The sequence below is a fragment of the Mauremys reevesii genome, linkage group 1 (assembly GCF_016161935.1).
Source record: "Mauremys reevesii isolate NIE-2019 linkage group 1, ASM1616193v1, whole genome shotgun sequence".
Taxonomy (NCBI): domain Eukaryota; kingdom Metazoa; phylum Chordata; order Testudines; family Geoemydidae; genus Mauremys; species Mauremys reevesii.
In genome coordinates, this window is record NC_052623.1 from 125731210 (window position 1) to 125758118 (window position 26909).

General features: G+C 47.6%; 1 protein-coding gene and 2 long non-coding RNA genes across 5 annotated transcripts in view; 2 read left to right on the forward strand and 1 right to left on the reverse strand.

The window, feature by feature from the left end:
* HERC2 (HECT and RLD domain containing E3 ubiquitin protein ligase 2) overlaps positions 1-13209 on the reverse strand; it is a 201145-nt gene extending 187936 nt beyond the window's left edge. For 2 of the 3 annotated variants that reach the window (XM_039525659.1, XM_039525664.1), the window contains exons 1-2: positions 13110-13209; positions 12072-12185 (exon numbers count right to left, since the gene is read on the reverse strand). In XM_039525659.1, the coding sequence (XP_039381593.1) occupies positions 12072-12143 (72 nt within the window). In that variant the 5' untranslated portion in view covers positions 12144-12185; positions 13110-13209. Of the gene's footprint in view, positions 1-4734; positions 4754-12071; positions 12186-13109 lie in introns of those variants that run through there. The other variant, XM_039525678.1, reaches the window with a different exon arrangement.
* LOC120398345 lies at positions 7293-9345 on the forward strand. Its single transcript, XR_005594331.1, has 3 exons — positions 7293-7485; positions 8470-8550; positions 8651-9345. It is a non-coding gene; the product is annotated as an uncharacterized LOC120398345 (long non-coding RNA).
* Positions 13210-13333: 124 nt separating the features above from the next.
* The window catches only part of LOC120398342, a 28106-nt gene continuing 14530 nt past the window's right edge, over positions 13334-26909 (forward strand). The window contains exon 1 of the long non-coding RNA XR_005594330.1: positions 13334-13799. This is a non-coding gene — a long non-coding RNA (uncharacterized LOC120398342). The remainder of the gene's footprint in view (positions 13800-26909) is intronic.

Genomic DNA, 26909 nt, shown 5'->3' on the forward strand with positions numbered 1-26909 from the left:
GCCAGCACAGAGAGACAAGCATTCTCTCCTGAACATTTGCTATATCCAAACATTTCCGAAGTGCCTATCCACCTGACATCCAAGTGCTGAGACACAAAAACTGGAGTTCTGTTCAAAAATCTTTTGGTTGCAGTCTATCAGAAAGATGAGGATGCTCTTCTGTGTCACTGTTTGTGGCAATGACTGATGTCCTGGGAACTACCCAGACAGTAAGTGGCTATGTCACCTCCTGCTCCTCCTTGTGGCCTTAATGCTGTGCAACTATGGTTCCAATCTCTGGCACAAATAGCCAGCCCACAAGCACAAGGTTTTGCCCCCTGACTCTCACCAGCCTAGTCACTCCTTGCAGTGTGACAAACAGCCCTTCTAGTCCCAAATGTGTCCCAAGTTTTCCCAAATGTGTCCTCCCTGAGTTCTTAAGTACAAAGACACTCCGATCATTCACCTCTAGTTCATCACCCCAAAACGTGTGAAACCAGCCCCCACAGTTATCAGTGTGCTTGGGCGCTCATATTTCATAGCTTGCACACCAGAGACCTGCTTGTGGCAAAAATAAAGTTTATAAAGTCCATTTTCAAAGATGATATATAAAGGGAAAGCAAGCATACAAGATATACAGAAAAACAGACAACCTCAGCCTTTACATTTCCCTTTTCTAATCAAAGTTACCCGCTGCCTTTGAACAGTATAACTGCATTGATGAAGAGGAGCTCCTGGCCGGGTCGCCCGGTGAGGCAGTCAGCCAGGAACTCTTCACCACTCTGAAGGTGTCTAGCCAGTCTCAGCAGTTGCTCTCCGGTGAGCAAGAACCAGGAAAGGAGACGCCTCGTAAGTGATTTGTGCAGGGCCGGTGCTACCATTTAGGCCAACTAAGCGGTTGCCTAGAGCGCCAACATTTGGGGGCACCAAAAAGCGGAGCCCCCAATTATTTTTTTTTAAAGCCTTTCTGCAGCTGCTGCACTGGGAGGGAAAGGGAGTCTGAGCCGCCAGCAGCCAGCCCAGGAGTTCGGGCTGCCGGCGGCACACTGACCCAGGGGAACCCTTGTGCTGCCTGCCGGAGGCTCAGACTCCCTCTCCCTCTCAGTGCAGCGGCCGCTCCATCCCAGGCGATTCTTCTCATTGCTGGCGATGGCGCTGGTGGCTGGGCAGAGCTCCGCAGCTCTACTTAGCGCACGTGGCACGAGCCCAGAGATGGGCGCGACAGCAGGACTTCTGGAGCAGAGGTGAGCTGGGATGGGGAGGTGCCGGATGGCTCCCTGGGGGGGGGGGGGGAGAAATCTGCTGCAGGGGGGCGCCTCAGGGCAGAGCTGCTGCAGGGCTGGGGGGGCGCAAGGTGCCAGTTTCGCCTAGGGCGCGAAACTTCCTTGCACCGGCCCTGGGTTTGTGTGGTGCAGAGGTGGGTTCAGGGTATAGAAACGTACAAGGCTGGCTGTGTTTCTGTGTACTGTACATTGTTCTGCTGTACTGATTAGCTGCACAGAGAAGGGTGTTGATGCACACCAAGATCTCATGGGAATCCTCCAGAGATCTCTAGGAAAGTTTCCTGGAGGTACTCGACAATCCTCAGCCGAAGGTTCTTTGGCAGAGCTGCTTTGTTCCTTCCCCCATTGTAGGAAATTTTCCTGTGCCATTCGGCAATCACTTGTGAAGGGACCAAAGCAGCACACAGGCAAGTAGCATAGGGACCAGGGTAGAAGCCACAAGCATGTAGTAGACGTACCCTTGCTTCCCTGCTTACCCTCAGCAGTGAGATATACACTTCTTCCAGCCCCATGGCCACGGCGGGGGCACAGAACATGCCCCTCCAAAAGCTGTCAATTTTTAATTCTTGCACACACCCCTGCATCAAGTCAACCTGATATCCTCCTCTGACAGAGAAACAAACCTCGTGGATGGGGGAAGCAGTAGATGTGATATATCTCAACTTTAATAAGGCTTTTGATATGGTCTCACATGATCTTCTCACAACTAGGGTGACCACATTTTCCCAATGCTGCTCCCCTCCCCCCACCCAGCACATTCCTCCATGTCCCACTAGGGGGGGGGGTCACACCCCACCTTTCTGGCAAAATGCAGAGTTTTGCCAAAAAAAATCGTGACGGCCAGTACAGGGCTTTAAAAAAAAAAAAAAGACTATCCCAGCCAAAACGGGACATATGGTCACCCTACTCATAAGCAGACTAGGGAAATATAGCATAGACAAACCTACTATAAGGTGGGTGCACAACTGGTTGAAAAACTGTACTCAGCAGTTCTCTTGTTCACAGTTAAGCTGGAAAAGCATATTGAGTGGGGTCCTGCAGGGAACTGTCATGGGTCCGGTTCTATTCAATACCTTCATAAATGATTTAGATAATGGCAAAGAGAGTACACTTAAAGTTAGCAGATGATACCAAGTTGGCAGGGGTTGCAAGAGCTTTGGAGGACAGGATTAGAATTCAAAATTACCTTGACAAACTGGAGAAATGGTCTGAAATCAATAGGATACATTCAATATGGACAGATGCAAAGTACTCTACTTAGGAAAGAACAATCAATTGCACAGATACCAAATGGAAAATGACTGCCTAGGAAGGAGCACTGCTGAAAAGCCTCTTGAGGTTATAGTGGATCACAATGTAAATAGAAAACAATACTGTTGCCAAAAAAAAAAAAAGCCACCATTCTGGAACTTACTAGCACGAGTGTTGTAAGAAAAAGACATGAGTAAGGCTGCGAGTTTGTCACAGAAGTCATGCATTCCCTAACTTTTCAGGAACTCTGACTTCTGCGGTGGCTGGCCCAGGGCCTGCTGCTGCTAGGGCAGTCTTGGGCCACCAGCACGCACGCACGCCCCCCGCCCCCCCCAAGTAGCAGCAGCAGGAGTTTGGGTGTGGGAAGGGGCTCAGGGCTCTGGGTTTGGGTGCGGGAGGGGGTCCATAAACTTTTACTAAAAAAACCACCTGTGACTAAAATGTAGCCTTAGACACGAGAAATAATTCTACTACTACTCAGCACTGATAAGGCCTCCGCTGGAGCACTCTGGCCAGCTCTGGGCACCACACTTTTGAAAAGATGTGGACAAATTGGAGAGAGCCCAGAGGAGAGCAACAAAAATGATTAAAGGTCTAGAAAACATTATCTATAGGGAAAGATTAAACAAACCCAGTTTTTTTAGTCTGGAATAAAGAAGATAGAGGATGGACATAACAGTCTTCAAGTACATAAGTGTTACAAAGAGAAAGGTGACAAGGTGTTCATCTTATCCATCGAGGACAGGATAAGACGTAATGGGCTTAAATTGCAGCGAGAAAGATTTAGGTTAGACATTACAAAAAGCTTCCTAACTGTAAGAGTAGTTAAGCACTGAAACAAATTACCTAGGCAGGTTGTGGAATCTCCATCATTACAGGTTTTTAAGAACAGGTTAGACACACACCTATCAGGGATGATCTAGATAACACTAAGTCCTGCCTCAGTGCAGGGGACTGGATAGATGATCTAATGGAGGTCCCTTCTAGTCCTACATTTCTATGATTCTATTAACAGAACATTTAGGAATAAAGAGGTTTCTGAAGATACTTAAAGTGAGTTCAGGACCACATTTTCCAAAACATTTACGTGCAACGAGCAAATGCAGAAACGCAGCCTACCAGATTGGACACACCTGCCAACCATAGTCACAATTTGGAAATATGGAATTAGGAAGCACTACATTAATGCACTACACACTCAGCAGCCCCCACTGTAACCTATTGGTAATCTTACCTGCACAATTAAACTGAGGCTTTTACTCTAACTGGCACTAGGTTTACTTTTTAAGTTAGAAGGTAAAATGTTTATTTAGTTTAATAGATTTTCTTTAGCCCAATTAACAACTAATTTAAAAATCTAATATAGAAGCCTACTCTCCCTCTGTGCAAACTCCTATTCCAACTGTTAGATATTCTCTCAAGTCTTGAGAGAAGTCCTGAATCCCCTCTTGGGCAGATGTCCTCCAGCAGGAAGGCAGCAGCATTTAGGAGATCTAACTTTTCATAAACTCCATAGATCAAATCATTTATGCCAATTATTATGCTCCTTTCTAATCCCAGTGGAAGACACACTGCTACATCACCTGCATAAGACCTTGAAATCCTTACCATATTTTTTCCCATGCAAAACCTCAATTGAAGTTTTTTAAAAAATTGGATTATTTTAGAAATAAACAGGAGTTGGGTAAATTGTTTTGGAATCCAATGATTAGAGATTTGTTTGCCAAGATTCTCTGAACATGGCCTAGCTGATTAACAATCCATGTCACAAGAGCAAACTGCCCTGTAGGCAGAATGAAAGTCTGAAGTTACTTTTATGAACTTCACTGAAGTAGGTAGTGCAAGTAAAACAAAGCAGGCAGCAAAACCATTCCCATCCAAGAATTTAATTAAGACATAACCCTCAAAGAACTATTTATATTGCACCCTGAAAAAATTATCAGAAACCTGCTAACAAGGGCCAGTTATGAAAGACAGGAACTACTCACTGGGAAGCACTCCAAAATCCCCAGCAGTGCAAAGGGGAGAGAAAAAAAAGAGTATCCTGCTTCTTCCTTGCAGCTGTACCATATTTTGTATCAACCCTTTAAAAAAAGGGGGGGGGGGGAAGGAAAAAAACAGGACCTTTTTTCCTTCTTTTAAAGAAAAGGGTAGAGAAGCAACATTGATATTCCCAATACACTCTGTCTTTGCCTCTTGAAGTCTGATTTTTGTATCTCACCTTTGTTGTCGTCTCTCTCTTCTATGGTTGGTTTTGGGTTTTTTTCCTTCCTTCTTCTGTTTCCTTTTCCCAGTCTCCATGGGATCATACCCCACTTACTGTGAAAAGCCACAGCGAAGTGAACTACTTGTAATGTTTGAATTTTACTATTTAGCTTGAGGAGTAAGCATGAAGCTTACTAGAACTGCATCAGTTCATACTATGCTACTAGAGTCCTAAATGATATTGCTGATACAGACTAATATGGCTACTGCTCTGAAACCTAAATGATATTGGCAGTCTTCCCACTGGATACCAGAAAGTACTTTTTCCAAGCTTTGATTTAAACAGGAAGACATACTAACACTAGTATTCTACAGAATTTGAAAAAATCCTGCCACAGGAGACTCTTAAATTGTTATAGGTGATTGCAAAGTCAAATACCACTAACTCCTTCAGAACCTAAGCTTTCGTTGAGAGGGACAGCTTCATATTGATTTTAACTGACCATTTTCATAAAATAGAATGGTAGTGCACCCTAGGATTTTTTACATTTTTGAGTTATTTAAAACTGCAAGTGTTTCTGAACCCTGTTGATGTTCTCTTTTCAGAAACTCACTATAAAAAGGAAATGACTGAAACCCGCCACATAAGTAAAAAATAGTTTTAGCTAACTTTTGCCTTTTTAAATAACCAAGGCCCTGATACTACAATAAGATCCTCATAGGTGGATGACAAAGATGTAGGGAAGCCTCACCAAATGCAATGGAGTTCCAGGCTGACAAAGGAGCCTTCCCATATAGAACTCAATGTAAGAGCACAATTTTAGGCATAATTTATAGCAGGTACAAAGATTTCAGACACGAGTATAATTCTTAAAGCTCGTTACCCTTTGAAAAAGTTACCTCTCACCCATATGGTTGCAAAAATAGCCTTCCAAATATGAAATGAATGTAAGCTGAAGCAAAGCTGTCTTCTTAAGAAGAGACAGCTCTAGTACCTTGGCTGCCGCCCATTGCTTTCCCAAGCTACAGCAGACTGAAAACTCTTTTTACTACTGCTATTCAGTTAACAGAGCAGGATCTAAAAACAGTATCAGTATAGGAAGCACAACATGTTCCCCTTTCCACTAGCTGGCATGGGAGACTTTCCCAACTGTATCTGGCTTTGACTAGTAGTTTTAGTCCCCTAGACACTGGGTTTCTACTAAAATTGTTTAAGTTCTATGCATGACGTAGATATGGACAAGAGAGGAAAGCAGGGAAGTAAGGTGAGACAAGAGAGCAAAAGACTGTCATAAGAGTGTGGAGGCAAAAGAAAAACCTGAAAATGTTGTAGGGGAAACAAGGCATGATCTATAGTGGTTTTAAAAGAGATGGGAGTGAAGTCAAGGGAAAAAAGGTATGACAAATGTAAGAGATATGGCATGTTTAAAACATTAAATAGAAAGGCAATTGACAGTGATATTAGATACACTATATAACAGTTTTATCCTTTAATTGGTAGGGGGTGCCAGCACAGGTACACAAGAATACACTGCATCAGGGTGTGAGCCTCCCAGCCTGGGTTCAGAGACTCATGCTAGAAGGGCTCACAATAGCCCTCTAAAAATAGCTACGCAGACATGGCAGCTTGGGCTCTCAACCCCACATCCCATCGCCCTGTTTTCAGAGCCCACACTCCAGCCTGAGATGCAATGTCTACACAGCGATTCTTAAAGCACTAGCTCAAGTCTGTGGACCCAGGCTGGGAGGCTCACTCCCAGATGCAGTGTAGACATACCCTTAACACATTTGACAACAAGATTAGTTCTTGGGCTACAAAGCATTAAGTAAATTTTTTAAGCCCTGGCGATACAATTTATTTTGTCACAACTTTTCACACTTGGCTCAAATTTAAGGGAGAAGGGGACAAATATTTTGAAATATATCTAAAAGCATATGACTGAAGTAAACGTGAATGACCTGTTGCTGTTTATAGCTTTTTCCACATACCTGTATATCTCCCAGTACTGGCAAATACTCTACCAAATGTGATTCCCCACATGTTAAAGGAAAAACTAGAATGTAGTAAGAGAGAATATTCTATTTGTCTAATTACAAAATATTATATTTAAGAAACGTCAACAATCTAATTAAAACATTAGTAAACAAAGACAGTCATCTTAACAGTTTGATAATGACAAGTAAGCCAGAATCACTTTGCCTTGGAAGTCAGGCTTATACTACCAATGAAAGCCTATTATTTAGACTGCCAATAGCAACACTAGTTCTTTCAGTCGCACTTGGCATCAAACCTGGCTTCTGCTGCGGGGGCGGAGCGGAGGTGACAGGGTTTCATCTAAATGGCAGCCTCCACTGAGAGACAACAGATCATTCACCCACAGATATTCAAACAACAACGGGAATTTCTAAACAGTGCTTTGAAAATTCTACATACTGTGATGGGGCAAGGCCAGATGGCTATAGGAAAGTACTGAGGAACAGGTATGTTAGCCCCAGGGTAAATAAATCCCTGGTACCATGGTAACCAAATGGCAGTTGCTCCAGGTTAATCAACACACTTGGGACCAATTAAGATTCTTCCAGAAGGCAGTGGAGATAGCTACATTGATTGGGACACCTGAAGCCAATCAAGGGCTGGCTGGAACTAGTTAAAAGCCTCCCAGTTAGTCAGTGACATGCAGGTGTCAGGAGCTATAGGAGGGAGCTGTGCTGCTGGAGGAATGAAGCAGTACAAATCCGTATCAAGTGTAAGGAAGGAGGCCCTGAGGTAACCGTGAAGGAGATATTGAGTGGGGAGCTGCTGTGGGGAAGTGACCCAGGGAATTGTACATGACCTATTTCCAAGATGTCAGCTACCATAGCTGCTAATTTTAGGGTCCCTGGGCTGGAGCCCAGAGTAAAGGGCGGGCCCAGGCTTTCCCCCCCGATTAATTACTGAGATTGGGAGACAACAGAGACTGTGCGAGGGAGGATTGCTTCTCCTCACCTCCATTGTTGGCTTATGATGAAAATGGCTCAGTAAGCTGTGACCCTTGCCTCTAGAGAGAGAGAAGGGCTACGTGGAGGGTCACAGGGAGCCTCTGAGGGCTAGTCTACACTTACCTGCCGGGTCGACGCGGTGAGTTCGATTTCTCGGAGTTCGAACTATCGCGTCTAATCTAGACGCGATAGTTCGAACTCCCCGTGCGCTCCGGTCGACTCCGGTACTCCACCACTGCAAATGGCGGTGGCGGAGTCGACCTTGGAGCCGCGGACTTCAATCCCGCGGCGTCTGGACGGGTAAGTAGTTCAAACTAGGGTACTTCGAGTTCAGCTATGCTATTCACGTAGCTGAACTTGCGTACCCTAGTTCGACCCCCGCCCTTAGTGTAGACCTGCCCTGAGGCTAGCAAACATCTGCCAGGAAATGCAGGACCCACAGAGTCAAGGACAGAACTTTGTCACAATACACACACACACACACAGAGGAGATATCCATATGCTAAGTTGCACAGGTGTGACCAGTGTTGCACGCAAGACATCACCTGCAAATTACTCCATCTACCCAGCACTTAGGCTTTTGAAACTGCTCAATGTTAGACTATCTACAAAAGAAATAAAATAAAGCCCATATGCCTTTCATCCTTCTAATGCCACATGTGGCACTTCCTTTAGAAGTACAATTCATGATGACCCAGGAACAGTAAGAATAAGACCTGAGCTGACAGTTTTCCTGGACTGTTTTAATGTTTAATTTCTTCTTGTCCTGTAGAGCTAGAAAAAGGAGCAACACACAATTGAGGAGTTTTTCCCCTTTCGAACAGGACCCAGAACTCACTTCTAGTTCTACAAGGTACATGAAAACTTTGGCATTATGACAATTTGTATATCCTGATGAGATAATCTAAGGTGTCTAAAAATAACGTAAGTCTTTTTATTTCTCTCCCTTGAAGATATATACAGTTTCGCGCACCGAGGCACCTGGCTGTACACCCAGAAGGCTAAGAGAAATAATCCCAATAGGGCACTTTCAACTAGACTCTGTGCAGTATCATCCACACTGATCTCACTGACATTTTTCCAAACTTCACTAATTCATATTGGACCTTCTGTTCTGTACATGCCTGAAGTCCTATGGCATGAAAAAAAATGGCTGCACATGACCCATTTTAAACTAATTATTTGTTCCATAGTTATGTTTATATGGGCTATTTTAATGCAGTGGCACAAACTTCACACCAGGCCAGAGCAAAAAAGAGGTAATGATCTCCACAAAGAATGGGGTTAATTGACTTCAATCCACAATACCTGCCAGAGTTGTCAAGCTTTAAGAAAGAGCCCATACAGCTAGAGTAAATTATCAGCAGATAGAACAAGAGAGGTCTCAGAAGACATCCCCCCTCCTTCTTTCAAGGCTCAGAGGAAACTACACTAGGCTACCTGCAATCCTCAAGCCCTGCAATGGAACATGGGACTGCTTGTGGCCCTTTGGGCCTCTAACTACTTTTTCTAGATAATCTGTCCAACTTGCATTTTGCTGTGATGCTAGGAGTACCTTTCCCAGACCGGAAAAAGAGCTGTGTGTGGCTCGAACGCTTGCCTCTCTCTCAAACAGAAGTTGATCCAGTAAAAGATATTACCTCACTAACCTTGTCTCTCTACTATCCTGGGACAGACATTACTATTATTACACTGCATATAAGACTCCATAAAGCAATGGTCCCCAAACTGTGGTATGCTTCCCCCCGCCCTCCAAGGAGGCACAGAGGAACGTTCAGGTCAACCTCCACAGGGTGACGGGAGGGAGTGCCACCCAGCCCTGCTCTGCCCTTGACCCCAGCTCCTGGGAGTGGGAAAGCGAAAAAGTTTGGGAGTCCCTGCCATAAAGCCATTCTACAATCGTTTCATGTACAGGAGACAAAGGATGTCAACAAGAGTCCAGCACATTAAATGAGTATGATCTCTCACCTTAAAAAAAAAAAAAGTGACATAAATCATGTCAGTTAGAAAAAAAAGTATTATACCAAATAAACCAAAATAAAAGCCCTTGAGTAATCGGATTATTCCACTCAATAGCCGGTACAGTCCAGCATGCACTAAGAAAGAGACAAAGCCACACAGGATCTATTAGGCAAAGAACTTAAGCTATTTCAAGGACCCATATACAGGATTTTTTTAAATTGGAAAAAATACAGTTTTTTTATATAGAGACGTAGATATATTTTTTTGCTGGCATTACACCAAGAACAGAGCCAGTGTAATGCCAGCACAAAAAATAGCTAAATTTAAAAAGACCAAATCAGTACATTACTTTTCTAACAAAAGGTTGGGGGTAATGTCTGATAATAGTTGGAGACAACAACTGACTATTCTTCAGTGGATTGCAGAGGAAACAAAGGACTGATTTTCAAGTTTAGCATCTGGACATCACAAATGGTAGCTCTGCTCTCAGTTACTCTTATGTTTCAGGTAAGACAAATTTGTTTTGACAACTTTGGATGTAATTGGTTTCTTGTCATGAAAAGATTTACCTTTTATTTACGAAAATTAAGTTCCTTAATATTAGGAGTTCCTCTTAATATACCTCATTAAAGAGTTAACCATTACATGGATTCCCACAATAAGCAAAGTACTTACTACAGTTATAATTCATCCAATTGAAAAACAACCTCAAATTAAATTCAAGATCCTAAGACCATTTTGTTGATAATGTTCTCCAGCAATCACAAGAGGTTCAGAATATTAACCAAGAGACAGTATCAATCACATGAGCAGAGAAATTTCTAAGCTCCCAATTCACAGAGGAAAAAACAAACAGTTGAAACAAAAAACAAAATAAAAAACAAGGACAAAAGGACATTACACACTTGGCCAGAAAGAAAAGGCTACCACTCTCAACTGCAAACTTCCACTATTCTCTTGTATCTGACAATGCATGTTTGCAACCTATAATTTTTCTGCAAGATGCTTAGCTCAAAATTTGAGCTCAGGTATGAAATATATGTAACTTGGCCATTTAAAAGCATCCATGTTATTTCTTTAAAAAATAAAAAGAATCTTAGATATCATTCATGACACTGTTACTGATTAACTTAGCTAAAAGTTGTGGGTTTTTTGCAGGTAGCAATGCAGGCTATTGGGAGGGGGAAAGAGGAGAATTACTCTACCAATATCCAACATCAGTCCAGTCATCTCACAGAATTACACATACAAGGTTTCTCCAATGAATGCAATGTGAAAATACCAACCCACTAAAAGTTGCATGCTACTAGTGAATCTGGTTTTGTTAAACTTTAGATGGAAAATAGTGGAGACAAAATTTCATCAGATTGCAGGCTCCTCAGGACAGTCATTTATTTAAGCACACGAATAGCTAAATTCTAGGCTCAGCTCTGCCATTCAGCCACTCCGCGTAATCTTGGCATAGTCAAATGACCTTTCCCATTCTCTGTTTCCTCATCTGTAATTGAAGGATAATACTGACTGACCTATTTCAATCCCATTTTGAGATTCAGTTCTTATGTATTACTTTGAAAATGTAAAGTACTGGAAAAAATATACATATTTGATTGACTGAACATTCCATCCCAAATACATGCTTTACTGACCCGAACCTCTACATACCACCACTAATGACAATGCGGATTTGAAAACTAGAAACTATAACATTATAATAAATCTTTATTCCCATTTTCCATGGCCTTATGATGAATGCATATGTTTTGGTTTTCAGTCAATCACCACAGATAAGTCTCTGAACAAGGTAAAATGTTTTTCCACAGGTCAAAAACAGTACAAAGATTCAAGAAAAACTTATTAGCACTCCTTGGAGGAAGCTTTTTAAAAAGGGGAGGGGGACGACCCACACACACCACGATTTAAGTCTCTATAAATAATCCAAGCAGAATTGCCAAGAAATTCATCTGCAAATTTAAATTAGTTGTTCCTACTCTTCAAAGTGCAAGTAACTTAATTTTATCAGATTTCAGTTTTCCTTAACCACAGTTTTTCTTCCATGTTATAGCTATCCACTATAGATTGAGTAAACAGACTAAAAATATTTACAGTACTTTTTAAGATCACAGATCACTACATAATTAAACATGAATCAGTGAATAAAGACATTAAAAAGCAAAAAAATATACTTCAGCTTGGTTTTAAACAAAATATAGACTACACTGGAATTAAAACTGTGCTTTTATTGCTTCTTTGAGATCAGTTCTCAGGGCATGCTCAGAAACTGCATGCCATTTTCAACAGCATAGTTAGATTCTTCAGTTTGTTAGCAATTGACATTTTAAAACATTGCTGATGTGCACACCAAATGTCATGATACAAAATACTATCATAAAAAACCACAAGGAAAGTTCTTACCTGTAAATCTGTCTTCAGCCATTTGGAATCAAACCTAGTTTGAGCAGCCAGACAAAAAGGTTCAGAAGACATTTTCAGTCTCCAGCCCTCTCCAGGCTGGCAGAGTGGCCAGACCTGTCAGTGGGGGGGAAAAATAATAATCTAGTAGATAAAAGAAGCTATGCGAAGTTATTCCTGGTAATACCAGAAGAATTCCCATTTCCTCTAAGGTTGTATTCATATGAATATGAATCTCCCGATCTCACATGGGAGCTGACACCCTGACCATGCATAAAGGGGGAGGAAAGAAAAAGTAACACCACCTTCCACTCCCGCTGATGGTGAAAACATCCTTTCTGATGCACCAAAAGGACACCCTCAGCGGCCTGGGCTGCTGCCTCTGCCCCTCAGACCCGTAAATGGTGCATGAAATAAATAATTGATCCACATTACGCAAGCAGCAGACAAACCCAAAGCGATGACCATTTTTACACACAGACGGACAGCGGGGGAGGCTTCTATGATGCTCCTCTCCAAAAACAGGATCCCCTTTCCCTCGTCTCGTCACCTTCAAGCTCAGTCGAGGCCCGTTACCACCATCCCCTACGGTGCTGCTCTACTTGGTACTGTAACACGGCCTGCGGGCATCTGGCCGCGCACCTCGAAACCCAGTGAGCTAGAAACGCTGCCCGGGCGCCCCGGGGAACCCAGGCTCCTGTGCAGCAGCCGCACCATGGCTCTGCCGGTGCCCCCCGCGCCTTCCCTCTCCCGCCCCCCATTAAACCCCACCGGGCCGGGCCTGTCCACCCTTCCGCCCCCCACCCGTTACAACGCTCCCCCGCCGCCACTAACAGCGGCATAAACAGGCGCCCACGCAGGGCAGGGCTCGGGCCAGCCCCAGCAGCTCCCGAGGGCGGGGGGCTCGGCTCCCCCCGCGCTCAACAGCGGAGACCCACAGCCCCAGTGCGAGGACAGGGACGGGTCCGATTTCTCGCCCCCGCAAGGCGGGGCGCCCAGGCCCGACCACCCGCTTCGCTGCCCCGCGCGGGCTGCACTTACCCTCGGCGCCGGCTCCTCGCGCACCAACCACCGTCCTCAGCTCGGGCTATTCTTCTAATCCGACTCCTCGCCCCTCCCCCACCCAACCCTCTACCGGAAGCAGGAGGAGCCTGGCCCTCCGCGGCCAATCCCGGGGCCGGCAGCCGGAGCCCGTCCACCAATCAGCGTGTAGACAGGAGGCGGGACATCCTGTCTCGAAGCGGGCGGAGCCATAGAGCGGGAGGAGAGAAGGGGCGAAGCCTTGGCCGCAGGCGGAAAGGCTGTTTCTGTAGCGCCCCCCCCCACCCCGGGTCTGTGTGGGCCCCACCGTAAAGCCGCTTAGGCGCTAAGCAGCCTCGCGGGGCGCCGAGTTACAGCCCCTGTGAGCGGGGCGGGGGCGTGTCCTGGAACCTGCCGTGTGACGTGACCTGGGGGCGGGGCGGGGCAGTAGCGGGGTCCCAGGGCAAAGGGGATCCTGGTGGGCCGCGCAGCAGCTCCAAGGCCGCCCTGCCCTGGCTCCGTCAGAAGCACCGGCGTGTCCTGGGGCTCCACGCGCTGCCCCCTCCCCGGGCTCCGCAGCGCCCATTGCCTGGCAACCGGGGGCAATGGGAGCTGCAGGGGCGGGTGAGGGCAGCTAAGCGGAGCCTCCCTGGCTGCCCCTGTGCGCAGGGACCGCAGGGACATACGGGCCGCTTCCAGGAGCTACGTGAGGTGAGCCCGCTCCTGCACCCCACACCCCCTCCCACACTCCGAACCCCTTGGCCCCAGCCCCTCCTGTGTCCCAAACCCTCATCCCCAGCTCCACGGCAGAGCCTGCATCCTGAGCTAGAGCCCTCACCACCCCTGCCCCAACTGCGAGCCCCTTCCCACATGCCAAACCCCTCATTTCTGGCCCCACCCCAGAGCCTGGATCCCCTCCCCAAACCCCCACACACACCCCAAACCCCGGCCTCAGCCCAGAGCCCCCTCCCACACTCTGAACCCAGAGAAGGGACACCGCTCTGGGAAGGGGGAGGGGTGTTTGGTTTTCTGTGATTAGAAAGTTGGCAACCCTAGTAATGGCTGGTGAGGTATTTTTAAATGGTCAGTAGGGGTTGTCATGGTAAGAGCAGGTTAGTGATGGACCATGAGAACGGTTGTTCTGGGTCAGACCAGTTATCTTGCTGTGACAGTGGCCAGGGCCAGAAGCAAGTAGGTGTCAGCCAGTAGGGACACCCTGATCAGCTTGGCTAGTAGCCATTGATGGCCCTATCCTGCATGAATTTATCTAAGCCTTTTTTGAACTTTCACAACATCCTCTGCTAGCAAATTCCACAGGTTGACTGTGTGTTGTATGACCACATACATCCCCATGTTTGTTTTAAACTTGCTGCCTATTAATTTCATTGAGTGACTCCTGATTCTTGTGTTATGTGAATGGGTAAATAACACTTTCTTATTCACATTCTCCATACCATTCATGATTTTATAGACGTCGCTTTCATATCCCCTTTTAGTCATCTTTTTTTTCTAAATTAAGTCATCCCAGTGTTTTTTATCTTACCTAATATGGAAACTATTCCATATCCCACATGATTTTTTCTCCTTCTCTGTACTTTTTCCAATTCTAATATATCTTTTTTGAGATGGGGTCACCAGAACTGCACAGAGTATTCAAGGTATGGGTGTACCATGGATTTATACAGGGGCATTATGATATTTTCTGTTTTATTATCTAGCCCTTTCCTAATGGTTTCTAACATTGTTAGCTTTTTTGACTACCACTGCACCTTGGGCAGATATTACAGAACTATCCGCTAAGACTCCAACATCTCCTTGAGTGGCAACAGCTGATCTAGACCCCATCATTTTGTATATAGTTGGGATTACATTTTCCAATGTGCATTACTTTGCACTAATCAGCATTGAATTTCATCTGCCATTTTGTCACCAAGTCATCCACTTTAGTGAGATCCCTTTGTAACTCTTTGCGGTTAGCTTTGGACTTAACTATGTTGAGTAATTTTGAAATTGTCTGTAAATTTTGCCACCTCATTGTTTACTCCCTTTACCTGATCATTTATGATTATGTTGAACAGCATAGGTCCCCATGCAGAGCCTTGAGAGACCCCACTATTTACTGCTCTCCATTGTGAAAACCCTTTATTCCAATAGTTCTCAACCTCCGGCCCACAGGCTGCTTGCAGCTTATTCAGCACGCAGCTGTGGCCCATGTGACATCCTCAGGGCCATACAGATAGCACTGGTTGTGACCCACAGTGGTAAATAGGAATAAAGCAATGATTCTCAAACTACCTTTAGTCTGTTACTGATCTATGGGAGGACCTCCTATTCCATGACTGTTTACTTTGCTTAAGAGCCTTTGGTGAGGGACCTTGTCAAAGGCTCTCTGAAAGTCCAGTACACTATGTTGACTTGTACACATGCTTATTGACGCCCTCAAAATATAATAATAGTTGTAAAGAGAAATCATGCCTCAAAGCCATGTTAACTCTTCCCCAACTTATTGTGTTCGTTTGTGTGTCTGATAATTTTGTTTTTTCCTGTAGTTTCAACCAATGTGCTTGGTACTGAAGTTAGGCTTACCAGCCTGTAATTACTGGGATTGCCTCTGGAGCCTTTTTTTTTTTTTTTGTTAAGTTTTATATTAGCTACCCTCCAATCATCTGGTACAGAGGCTGATTTAAGTAACAGGTTATATATCCCAGTAGTTCTGCAATTTCATATTAGAGTGCTAAATTTAATTACATTATGGTCGCTATTACCGAGCAATTCAGCTAGATTCACCTCTTGGACCAGATCTTGTGCTCTCGTTAAGACTAAATCAAGAATTGCCTTTCCCCTTCTTGGTTCCAGGACAAACTGATTCTTGGAGTAGTCCTTTGTAGTGTCAAGAAATGTATCTCTGCAACCTTTCCTGAGGTGATATACCTGTTTAATATGAGAGTAGTCAAAAACTTCCATTGTTGTGTTTTCTGCTTTTGCAGCCTCAATAAATCTCCCTAATTATTTCACATTTCATGGAATATTAGCAAGAAGGGGTTGGTTTGAAACAGGGATTTGAAGTAGAAAACTGAGGTAACCAAATGCCCAGGAAGAAGGAGGTTATTCTGAAGAGGGATGCTGAGAAAGAAAGCCATGCACTTTTTTGCATGAGTTGGAGGAAACAAAAGGAGCATGGAGGCAAGTAGAAGAAGCAGAGTGTCTATGTGAGAGGGAAAAAAACACAACACATTTCATTGTCAGTTTAGCACAGACTTAGTTAAATCAGTGCAAGTGCCTTGTGCAAACGTGTTTGGTTTGGCTTAAGAGTATCTGTACCTGGGTTTATGCCAGTTCAACTAAATCAGCTTCTAAATCTCTGCAGTTTTCTCTTGTAGACGAGGCCTTCACTGAGACATGATGGCTCACAACAGGAGACAATTGCAGCCAGGGACAGGCTGTATGTTACCTTGAAGGTGGGGAAGAGAAGTTTTGGGGGAAGAGAAATAGAAAGAAGGAAAAATGTTAGGAATGTAGGAGTAATTTGGACATCGGAGAAGGGGGATGGGAGTAGGATAGGGTGACAGGGAGGAAAAGCGGATCATGTCTTGGTTCTGGGTTTGATTTGTTTGTTTTGAAATACAGCAGTACTCAGAACAATAAAGTAGAAAAGATCAAAGTGGGAATAAAAATCTGTTGCCCAGAAGCCCAAGGTATAGACGTGGTATCGGGAGAAGTAAAAGTATCCAGTTGCCTGTTTGCCAAAGAAGGAACATGGAGGACGCTAGAGGTGGACTTGAATGACCTCAGGCATAGAAGTATTGAGCTGCCAGTCAGAGGAGCATGCAGCCTGGGGACCTGAGTGAGAGCAGAACAAAGAAAAGATGGTCAGAACTATTGTGCTTCCAGTGGAATAAGACTTGTTCATGTCAGCCACACAAGTAATGCTTTGGAAGAAAGGGTTGGACCAGAAAGAAGTGCACTACCAAGGATACCTGAAGTTGAGCATCAGTTTGTATGTGTTCAACAGTATTCTAATCAGAGGCCTGTGTTGACTAGGGAGAAGAGAGATTACAGTCAAATAGCTAAAAGGCAGTTAGGCAAAGGTAAGCAATAATTTAATTAATCTGCCAACCAATTTTAAGTAGCCTTTGTAATAAACTAAATCATAGGCTGATTACTTGCTGTTGCAAAAACACAGTATACTTGATTCTCCAATGCCTTTTGCATTGTGGAGTCATTTGCAAAGAGAATGTAAAACACTTACCTTTCTGATTTGATAGTTTTACATACACTGCACAGATGTAAACAATTACGCAAGCTGCAGACCTGATTCTTCATTGCCCTGATCTCTTTCTCCAATACAGGGGTCTGCAACCTATGGCACACGTGCCAAAGACTGCACGTGAGCCAATTTTTAATGGCACGCTGCTGTCTGCCGGGGTCCCGGCCACCGGCCCTGCCCAGCCCGCGGCCGGGACCCCGGCACCGACAGGCAGCAGCGTGCCATTAAAAATCCTGCCCAGCCCAACCTGCTCTTCTCTGCCCGCGCCCACTGCTCTCTCCTGCGGAGGCAGGAGCTTGGTCCTGCCAACTGCTGCTGCAGGGCAGCCTCCACCGGCAGCCAAGCTCCCTCCTCCCCCGCCTCCTCCTCCAGCATGCTGGATTCCTGCCCCTCCTCCTCCTCCTCTCTCCCTGTGGCCGAATAGCTGATGGCCCTGGAGAAGGAGTGGGAGAAGTGGAACCACAGCTGCAGCATGCTCGCTGATCCAGATAAGAGGTGGGGACGGGGCCTTGGGGAAGGAGGGTGGAATTAGGGCATATCCCCTCCAACCCCCTGCCGTGAGCTGCTCAGGGCAGGGGACTGGGGGCATCCCCACGACTCCAACCCACACCCCCTGCCCTGACTCCTGAACCCCCCCACCCCTCTGCCTTGAGTCCTGCACCTCCCACACCACCCAGGCCCCTGCCCTGACCCTTGCATCCCCCACGACCCCAGCCCTGACTCCAGCACCCCCCACACGTACCCAGCTCCCCCACACTCCATGCCCTGACTCCACCCTGTCACATGCCCCAGCCCTCTGCCCTGACTTCTGCACCCTTCCCACACACCTCCATCCCCCTGCCCTGACTCCTGCATCCCCCACACACACCCGGTCCCCCACACACACCCCATGCCCTGACTTGCACCTCCCACATCCCCACCCTGAGCACCAAATGGAAGCTCCTGCACCACCACCCCATTCTCACCTGCACCCTTCACACCAAATGGGAGCTGCCCCAAGCCTGAACCCCCTCCCTCATTCTAGCTACCAGCCAGACCCTACATCCCAACCCCCAGCCTGCTCCTTCACCCCCACCCCTGTGCTCAGTGCACTCCCACCCTCAGCTCAGTGCAGAGAGAGAGGAAGAGAATGGGCTAAAACCAGGGAGAAGGTAGGTACCCCACTGTATGTGGGCAGGGCCAGGACCCCAGACCGGCAGTGGGCTGAGCAGGGCCGGCAGCCGGGACCTTGGCTGGCAGGAGCTGGCGGATGGAACCCCAGACCGGCAGCGGGCTGAGCCACTCAGCCCACTGGGGTCCTGGCCGCTGCTCCCGCTCAGCCCGCCGCCGGTCTGGGGTTCTGGCTGCCGGCCCCTTGCCAGCCGGGGTCCCGGTCGCATGCCCCGCTCAGCCCACTGCCAGCCTAGGTGAATGGAATCCCAGGCCAGTGGCGTAATATCAGCATTTTAATTTAATTTTAAATGAAGCTGCTTAAACATTTTGAAAACCTTGTTTACTTTACATACGACAATAGTTTAGTTATATAATATATAGACTTATAGAGAGAGACCTTCTAAAAAACGGTAAAATGTATTACTGGAACATGAAACCTTAAATTAAAGTGAATAAATGAAGACTCGGCACACCACTTCCGAAAGGTTGCCGACCCTTGCTCTAATACTTCTTACAGACTTTTACAATTGCAAACTTAGGTGCTGCCTCTGCCAGAGCCAAGCAATTTAATTTGTAAACTAAACCTTGATTTACACACTATTTTAAAACAAAATTGTTTAAAAACTGTATACACACAGACTTTGTTGATTTAAACAATATATTTGAAAAATGCCTGTAATATATCAAATCCTCCTCCTGAATCCACAGAGGGTAATACCAAAGGCCTTAGGCTAAGTAAACAAAGTATATGGCACAGATGAATATGTTAAGAAATATGAGAAGCAAATGAATTTCCAGAACTCATTGAAAGCTAAATATCCATTGCTTTGATATCAAAAAGATGAAATGTTATGTATAATTTGAGAATGCGTGAAAAGCTTTTGGATAAAATCAGTCTTTGTATGTAAAGGTTTGTCTACACTACGGGATTATTCAGATTTTACAGAAACCGTTTTTTAAAAACAGGTTGTATAAAGTCAAGTGCACGTGGCCACACTAAGCACATTAAGCAGTGTGCGTCCATGTACCGAGGCTAGTGTCGATTTCCGGAGCGTTGCACTGTGGGTAGTTATCCCATAGTTCCCGCAGTCTCCCCTGCCCATTGGAATTCTGGATTGAGATCGCAGTGCCTGATGGGGCAAAAAACATTGTCGCGGGTGGTTCTGGGTACAGCCTCACCCCTCCCTCCGTGCAAGTAGCAGACAACCATTTCGTGCCATTTTTCCTGGGTGAACTGTGCAGACACTATAGCACGGCAAGCATGGACCCTGCTCCGTTCAAGACAGCAGTCATGGACGTTGTAAACACCTCGCGCATTCTCATGCAGTCTATGCTGAACCAGGACTTGCAAAACTACAGCAGCGTGATGACGAGAGTGATGAGGATGTGGACACAGAATTCTTTCAAACCACAGGCCCCTGCTCTTTGGAGATCATGCTGGTAATGGGGCAGGTTCTAGCCATGGAACGCCGATTTTGGGCCCGGGAAACAAGCACAGAGTGGTGGGACCACATAGTGTTGCAGGTCTGGGACGATTCCCAGGGTCTGCAAAACTTTCGTATGCATAAGGGCACTTTTATGGAACGTTGTGACTTGCTTTCCCCTGCCCTGAAGCACCAGAATACCAAGATGAGAGTAGCCCTCACAGTTGAGAAGCAAATGCCGATAGCCCTGTGGAAGCTTGCAACTCCAGACAGCTACCGGTCAGTCGGGAATCAATTTGGAGTGGGCAAATCTACTGTGGGGGCTGCTGTGATCCAAGTAGCCAAAGCAATCACTGAGCTGCTGATATCAAGGGTAGTGACTCTGGGAAATGTGCAGGTCATAGTGGATGGCGTTGCTGCAGTGGGATTCCCTAACTGTGGTGGGGCGATAGGGATACGGGTTCCATCTGTCTTGGCACCGGAACACCTGGGCACCCAGTACATAAACCGCAACGGGTACTTTTCCATGGTGCTGCAAGCACTGGTGGATCACAAGGGACGTTTCACCAACGTCCACGTGGGATGGCTGGGAAGGGTTCATGATGCTCGCGTCTTCAGGAACACTACTCTGTTTGAACGGCTGCAGCAAGGGAATTACTTCCCAGACCAGAAATTAACAGTTGGGAATGTTGAAATGCCTGTAGTTATCCTAGGGGACCCAGCCTACCCCTTGATGCCATGGCTCATGAAGCCATACACAGGCAGCCTGGACAGTAGTCAGGAGTTGTTCAACTACAGGCTGAGCAAGTGCAGAATGGTGGTAGAATGTGCATTTGGCCATTTAAAGGCACGCTGGCGCACTTTACTGACTCGCTCAGACCTCAGCCAAACCAATGTCCCCTTTGTTATTGCTGCTTGCTGTGTGCTGCACAATCTCTGTGAGAGTAAGAGGGAGACTTTTATGACAGGGTGGGAGGCTGAGGCAAATCACCTGGCCGCTGATTATGCGCAGCCAGACACCAGGGCGATTAGAGGAGCACACCAGGAAGCGGTGCGCATCAGAGAGGCTTTGAAAACCAGTTTCATCACGGGCCAGGGTATGGTGTGACTGTTTGTTTCTCCTTGATGACCCCCCCTCCCAATTGACTCATTCCCTGTAAGCCACCCACCCTCCCCCTTTGATTACCGCTTGCTTCCTACGGAAATAAAGTCACTCTTGTTTAAAAATCATGTATTATTTATTAATTATAAAAAGAGGGAGAGAACTGACAAGGTAGCCCAGGTGGGGTTTGGGAGGAGGATAGGAGGGAAGGAAAAGGCCACTAAAAATTTTTCAAAATAATGACAGCCTTTTGGTTGGGCTGTCCACTGGGATGGAATGGGTGGGTGCACGGAGCCTCCCCCCACGCGTTCTTAGTCATCTGGTGGGTTAGTAGGCTAAGGAACATGGTGAGGGGGGAGGATGGTTATACAGGGGCTGCAGCGGCACTCTGTGATCCTGCTGCCGTTCCTGAAGCTCCACCAGACGCTGGAGCATGTCAGTTTGATCACACAGAAGCCCCAGAGTTGCAGCCCGCCACCGCTGATCTTCCTGCCGACACCTCTGATCTTCCTGCGGACACCTCTCATTTCGAGCGTCTCTCCTCTCCTCACGTTCACTGGCATCTTTCCTGTACTTTGATACCACGTCCTTCCACTCATTCAGATGAGCTCTTTCATTGTGGGTCACTTCCATGATTTCTGAGAACATTTCGTCTTGCGTCTTTTTTTTTCCGCCGCCTTATCTGAGATAGCCTTCAGGACGGAGGAGGGAGACTTGAAAAATTTGCAGCTGCAGGAGAGAGGGAAAAAAGGGAGAGAAGTATTTAAAAAGATACATTTTACAGAACAATGGTTATACTCTTTCACAGTGAACAACGCTATTCACCTTACATAGCACACGTGATCTCACTACAAAGTCGCATTTTGCATCTTAATATTGAGTGCCTGCGGCTTTGGTGTTAGAGATCACAAACGCAGGTCCAGGCATCAGAATTCGGCTTGCATACGGCCATGGTAAGCCATTGTCTTTCGGCTTCTGCAGCCTTCATATATCCAGAGCCCTCCTTTCCCAAATAGCAAGCAAAGCCTGTTGAGTGCTGCTTCTTTCCTGTTAACGTGCAGCACCAGAACCACCCCCATCCAATTCTCTGGGATGATCGCTTTACCCCTCCCCCCCACCGCGTGGCTGGTATCATGGAAGATCACTGCTAGCCACTCTCCTCCCCACCGTGTGGCTGGTAGCAGGGAAGATCCCAGCTAGCCAAACGCGAAAAAGCTCAGCGCCAATCACCCCACCCTCCCCCTGCTTGGCTAAATGCAGGGAAGGATTTATTTTAAGCCACAGGCAAACAGCCCAGCCATCTCTGTCCCTCCCCTTAATTAAATTCCCGTATTTCAACCAGGTTACCATGAACGATATCACTCTCCTGAGGATAACACAGCGAGATAAAGAACGGATGTTGCTTGAATGCCAGCAAACACCGGGACTATACGCAGCTAGGCTTTGTCATGCAATGATACCAGATTACTTGCTACAGGCATGGTGTGGTCAAGTGTCCTACCATGGAGGACGGAATAAGGCTGCCCTGCCCAGAAACCTTCTGCAAAGGCTTTTGGAGTACCTCCAGGAGAGCTTCATGGAGATGTCCCTGGAGGATTTCCGCTCCATCCCCAGACATGTTAACAGACTTTTCCAGTAACTGTACTGGCCGCGAATGCATCCCAAGTCCTCAGGGCAAATTAATCATTAAAAAACGCTTGCTTTTAAACCATGTTTTATATTTACAAAGGTACACTCACCAGAGATCCCTTCCATGGCTTCATTGTCTGGGATAGTGGCTTGGGAAGGCAGGGAGGGTACTTCTGTCAGGCTGAGAAAAAGCTCCTGGCTGTTGGGGAGAACGGAGTGCTGTGTGCTCTCTGCAAGCTCGTCCTCCTCTTCCTCCTCCTCATCTTCCCCATCCGCAGAATCCTCAGGCAAGGCTAAGATTACCCCCACCTCGGAATCCACGGACAGGGGTGGGGTAGTGGTGGCGGACCCCCCCTGAATTGCATGCAGCTCAGCGTAGAAGCGGCATGTTTGTGGCCCTGCCATGGACCTTCCGTTTGCTTCTTTGGTTTTCTGGTAGGCTTGTCTGAGCTCCTTAACTTTCACACGGCACTGTACTGAGTCCCTGGTATGGCCTCTCTCCATCATGGCCTTGGAAATTTTTTCAAATGTTTTTTCATTTTGTCTTTTGGAACGGAGTTCTGTTAGCACAGAATCCTCTCCCCATATAGCGATCAGATCCAGTACCTCCCATGCAGTCCATGCTGGAGCTCTTTTTCGATTCTCAGACTGCATAGTTACCTGTGCTGACGAGCTCTCCGGCCAGGAGATGGACATCTGGGGTGGACCTCACTCACCTGAGCAGTTGCTGGGGCTTCGGTGAGGTTTGACCCTGTGATCCACGCCCTCCCCCCGCAGCCTCCACTCCTGCCCAATGCTGGGCAAGGGGCAGCCCCATCCCCAGTGAGACAAGGGTGAGGGGCAGCAGGCTGCAGCAGGGGAGGAAGGAAGCCACATGTGCTGGCAGTTCCGCCCCTCCCCCCCTGCTCCCCAGCACCCACCCACCACAGGGGAGATGGAGGAGGGCAGCTTCCTAGACCTGAGCAGCTAGGGCTTGGGTGAATTTTGTGACACTCTACCCCCCCACCCCACCCACCACCCTGCAGTCCCCACTCCTGCCCCATGCTGGGCAAGGGGCAGTCCCATCCCCCAACCCCAGTGAGGCTATGGTGAGGGGCAGCAGCAGGGGAGGACACGTAATGGCAAACCCGCCCCTCCCCGGTACCCACCATAGGGGAGGTGAGTGGGCTTTCTGGACCTGAGAGAGTCCCTAGGAGCATATGCAGTGACCGTGGTGAAGAGTGAGTGTGCTGCGGGGGGGAGAGGAGGGGTCCCTCCCCTAGAGCTTGCTGCTGCCAGTAAGGGGGGGAGTCCTCTCTGGCCCTAGCCCTGGGGCAGCCTGTCTGCATCCCAAGTTCCTTATCCCCAGCCCTACCCCACCCCAGAGCCTGCACCCCCAGCATCCCAACCCTGAGCACCCTCCTGCACTGTGAACCCCTCATCCCCAGCCCCACCCCAGAGCCCTCACTTGAGGGGGAAAACGTGCAACTTAAATTTGGTGGTCAGTTTGGAGTATCATTGTGTTTAGCACAATACTTGATTATTTTACAGGTGTTACAAAGTAGGAATGTTCTTAATGTTTCCTCTGAATACTGTGTGGGTGCCTCACTTTCCCCTATGCATTTCTCAAGGATCTAGATGGTGTGATAAGGGTGTATGATTGTTGTAGAGCCCTAGAGTGTCAGTGTGATGCTGTCTGCACAGAAAATGGCCGAAACCCTGTCTCCGGGCAACTGATGGCCTGGGCCGCTCTCCTGCAAGGTGCCAACTGAAGGTGTTGGAGAACAAAGAGATCAGGTGGCCTCCTAATGCCTGGAAAAGAGACAAAGGCCAGAGGAGAGAGTGTCAGTGCCTGTGCGGACTTCTGGGAAGCGCATGGTGTGGAAGGGGATGCTGGGATGCTTTGAAACTACTCCATACAAAGCCAGTCAGGACTCTGGGGGACCCTCCTCTCTCTGAGCATACTGTCTCCAGGGCAAGAAGCTTACACCTTCCTGGGTCTGACCTCGGAGCATTCAGCATGCCCTTCCACGCTGTGCGCTTTCCGCAGCAAGTGTGCCCAGGCAGGTCCTGGGGCAAGCAGAGGTCCCTGCACCCCAACTCTGCAGTCAGACGTGACTCTCAGCCAGCTAGTAAAACAGAAAGTTTATTAGACGACAGGATCACAGTCTAAAACAGAGCTTGCAGGTACAGAAAACAGGACCCCTCAGCCAGGTCCATCTTGGAGGGTGGGGAGCGTAGACTCAAGTTCTGCGCCTCGCCCCATTTCCCCAGCCAGCTCCAAATTGACACTCCCTCCTCTAGCCTTTGTGTCTCTTCTGGACAAGGAGGCCACCTGATCTCTTTGCCCCCAACACCTTCAATTGGCACCTTCAAGGGAAACTGAGGCATCCACACAGTATTCAAAGAAAACATTAAGAACATTCTCACTCTGTTAGAACAGGTGCAACAAAATATAATACTGTATATTGAAGCACACAAGTGATGCTTCTGACTTTCCACTTTTAATTGACTCTTGTAATCACGAGGTACCGACGCGTTATAGCTTCATTTTATATTGGCTTAAAGGGCGGGAGCAGGGGGTTGGGGGCACCACTATTTTGGAAACCAGCAAAAGTTATACAAACCTACGCCTATGCCCTTAGGAACCCTAAACCTAGGTTGGGAATCCCTACACATAGGAACCCTAGCCCTAGCTCCATGTGCCCTACCCATAGGAACCCTAACTCAAGGTTGGAGCGCAATACCCATAGGAAACATAACCCTAGCTACAAGAGCCCAAAACTTCGGAACCCTAACCCTAGGTCGGGAAGCCCTACCCATAGGAACCCTAACCCTAGGGTGGGAAGCCCTACCCATAGGAACCCTAACCCTACCTCCACGTGCCCTACCCATAGGAACCCTAACCATAGCTCCAAGTTCCCTACCCATAGCAACCCTCACTCTAACTCCAAGTACCCTTCCCTTAGCAACCCTAACCATAGGGCGGGAAGCCCTACCCACAGTAACCCTAACCCTAGAGCGGGAAGCCCTAGCCATACGAACCCTAAACCTAGGGTGGGAAGCCCTACCCATATGAAGCCTAACCCTAGCTCCAAGTGCCCTAACCATAGGAACCCTAACGCTAGGGCGGAAAGCCCTACCCATAGGATCCCTAACCCCAGGGCGGGAAGCCCTACCCATAGGAAACCTAACCCTAGGGTGGGAAACCCTACCCATCGGAACCCTAACCGTGGCTCAAAGTTCCCTACCCATAACAACCCTACCCCTAGGGTGGGAAGCCCTACCAATAGCAACTCTAACCCTAGGGCGGGAAGCCCTACCCATAGGAACCCTAACCCTAGTTCCAAGTGCCCTACCAATAGAAACCCTAACCCTATGGCGAGAAGCCCTACCCATAGGAAACCTAAGCCTAGGGCGTGAAGCCCTACCGATAGGAACCCTAACCCTAGTTCCAAGTGCCCTACCAATAGGAAACCTAACCCTAGGGTGGGAACGCCTACCCATAGGAACCCTAACGCTAGGGCGGGAAGCCCTACCCATAGGATCCCTAACCCTAGCTCCAAGTGCCCTACCCATAGCAACTCTAACCCTAGGGCGGGAAGCCGTACTCATAGGAAACCTAACCCTAGGGCGGAAAGCTCTACCCATAGGAACCCCAACCATAGCTCCAAGTGCCCTACCCATAGCAACCCTAACCCTAGGGCGGGAAGGCCTAACCATAGAAACCCTAAACCTAGGATGGGAAACCCTACCCATAGGAACCCTAACCCTAGGGCGTGAAGCCCTACCGATAGGAACTCTAACCCTAGTTCCAAGTGCCCTACCAATAGGAAACCTAACCATAGGGCGGGAAGGCCTATCCATAGGAACCCTAAACCTGGGATGGGAAACCCTACCCATAGGAACCCTAACCCTAGCTCCAAGTGCCCTACCCATAGGAACCCTAACCCCAGGGCGGGAAGCCCTACCCATAGGAAACCTAACCCTAGGGTGGGAAACCCTACCCATCGGAACCCTAACCGTGGCTCAAAGTTCCCTACCCATAACAACCCTACGCCTAGGGTGGGAAGCCCTACCAATAGCAACTCTAACCCTAGGGCGGGAAGCCCTACCCATAGGAACCCTAACCCTAGTTCCAAGTGCCCTACCAATAGGAAACCTAACCATAGGGCGGGAAGGCCTACCCATAGGAACCCTAAACCTGAGATGGGAAACCCTACCCATAGGAATCCTAACCCTAGCTCCAAGTGCCCTACCCATAGGAA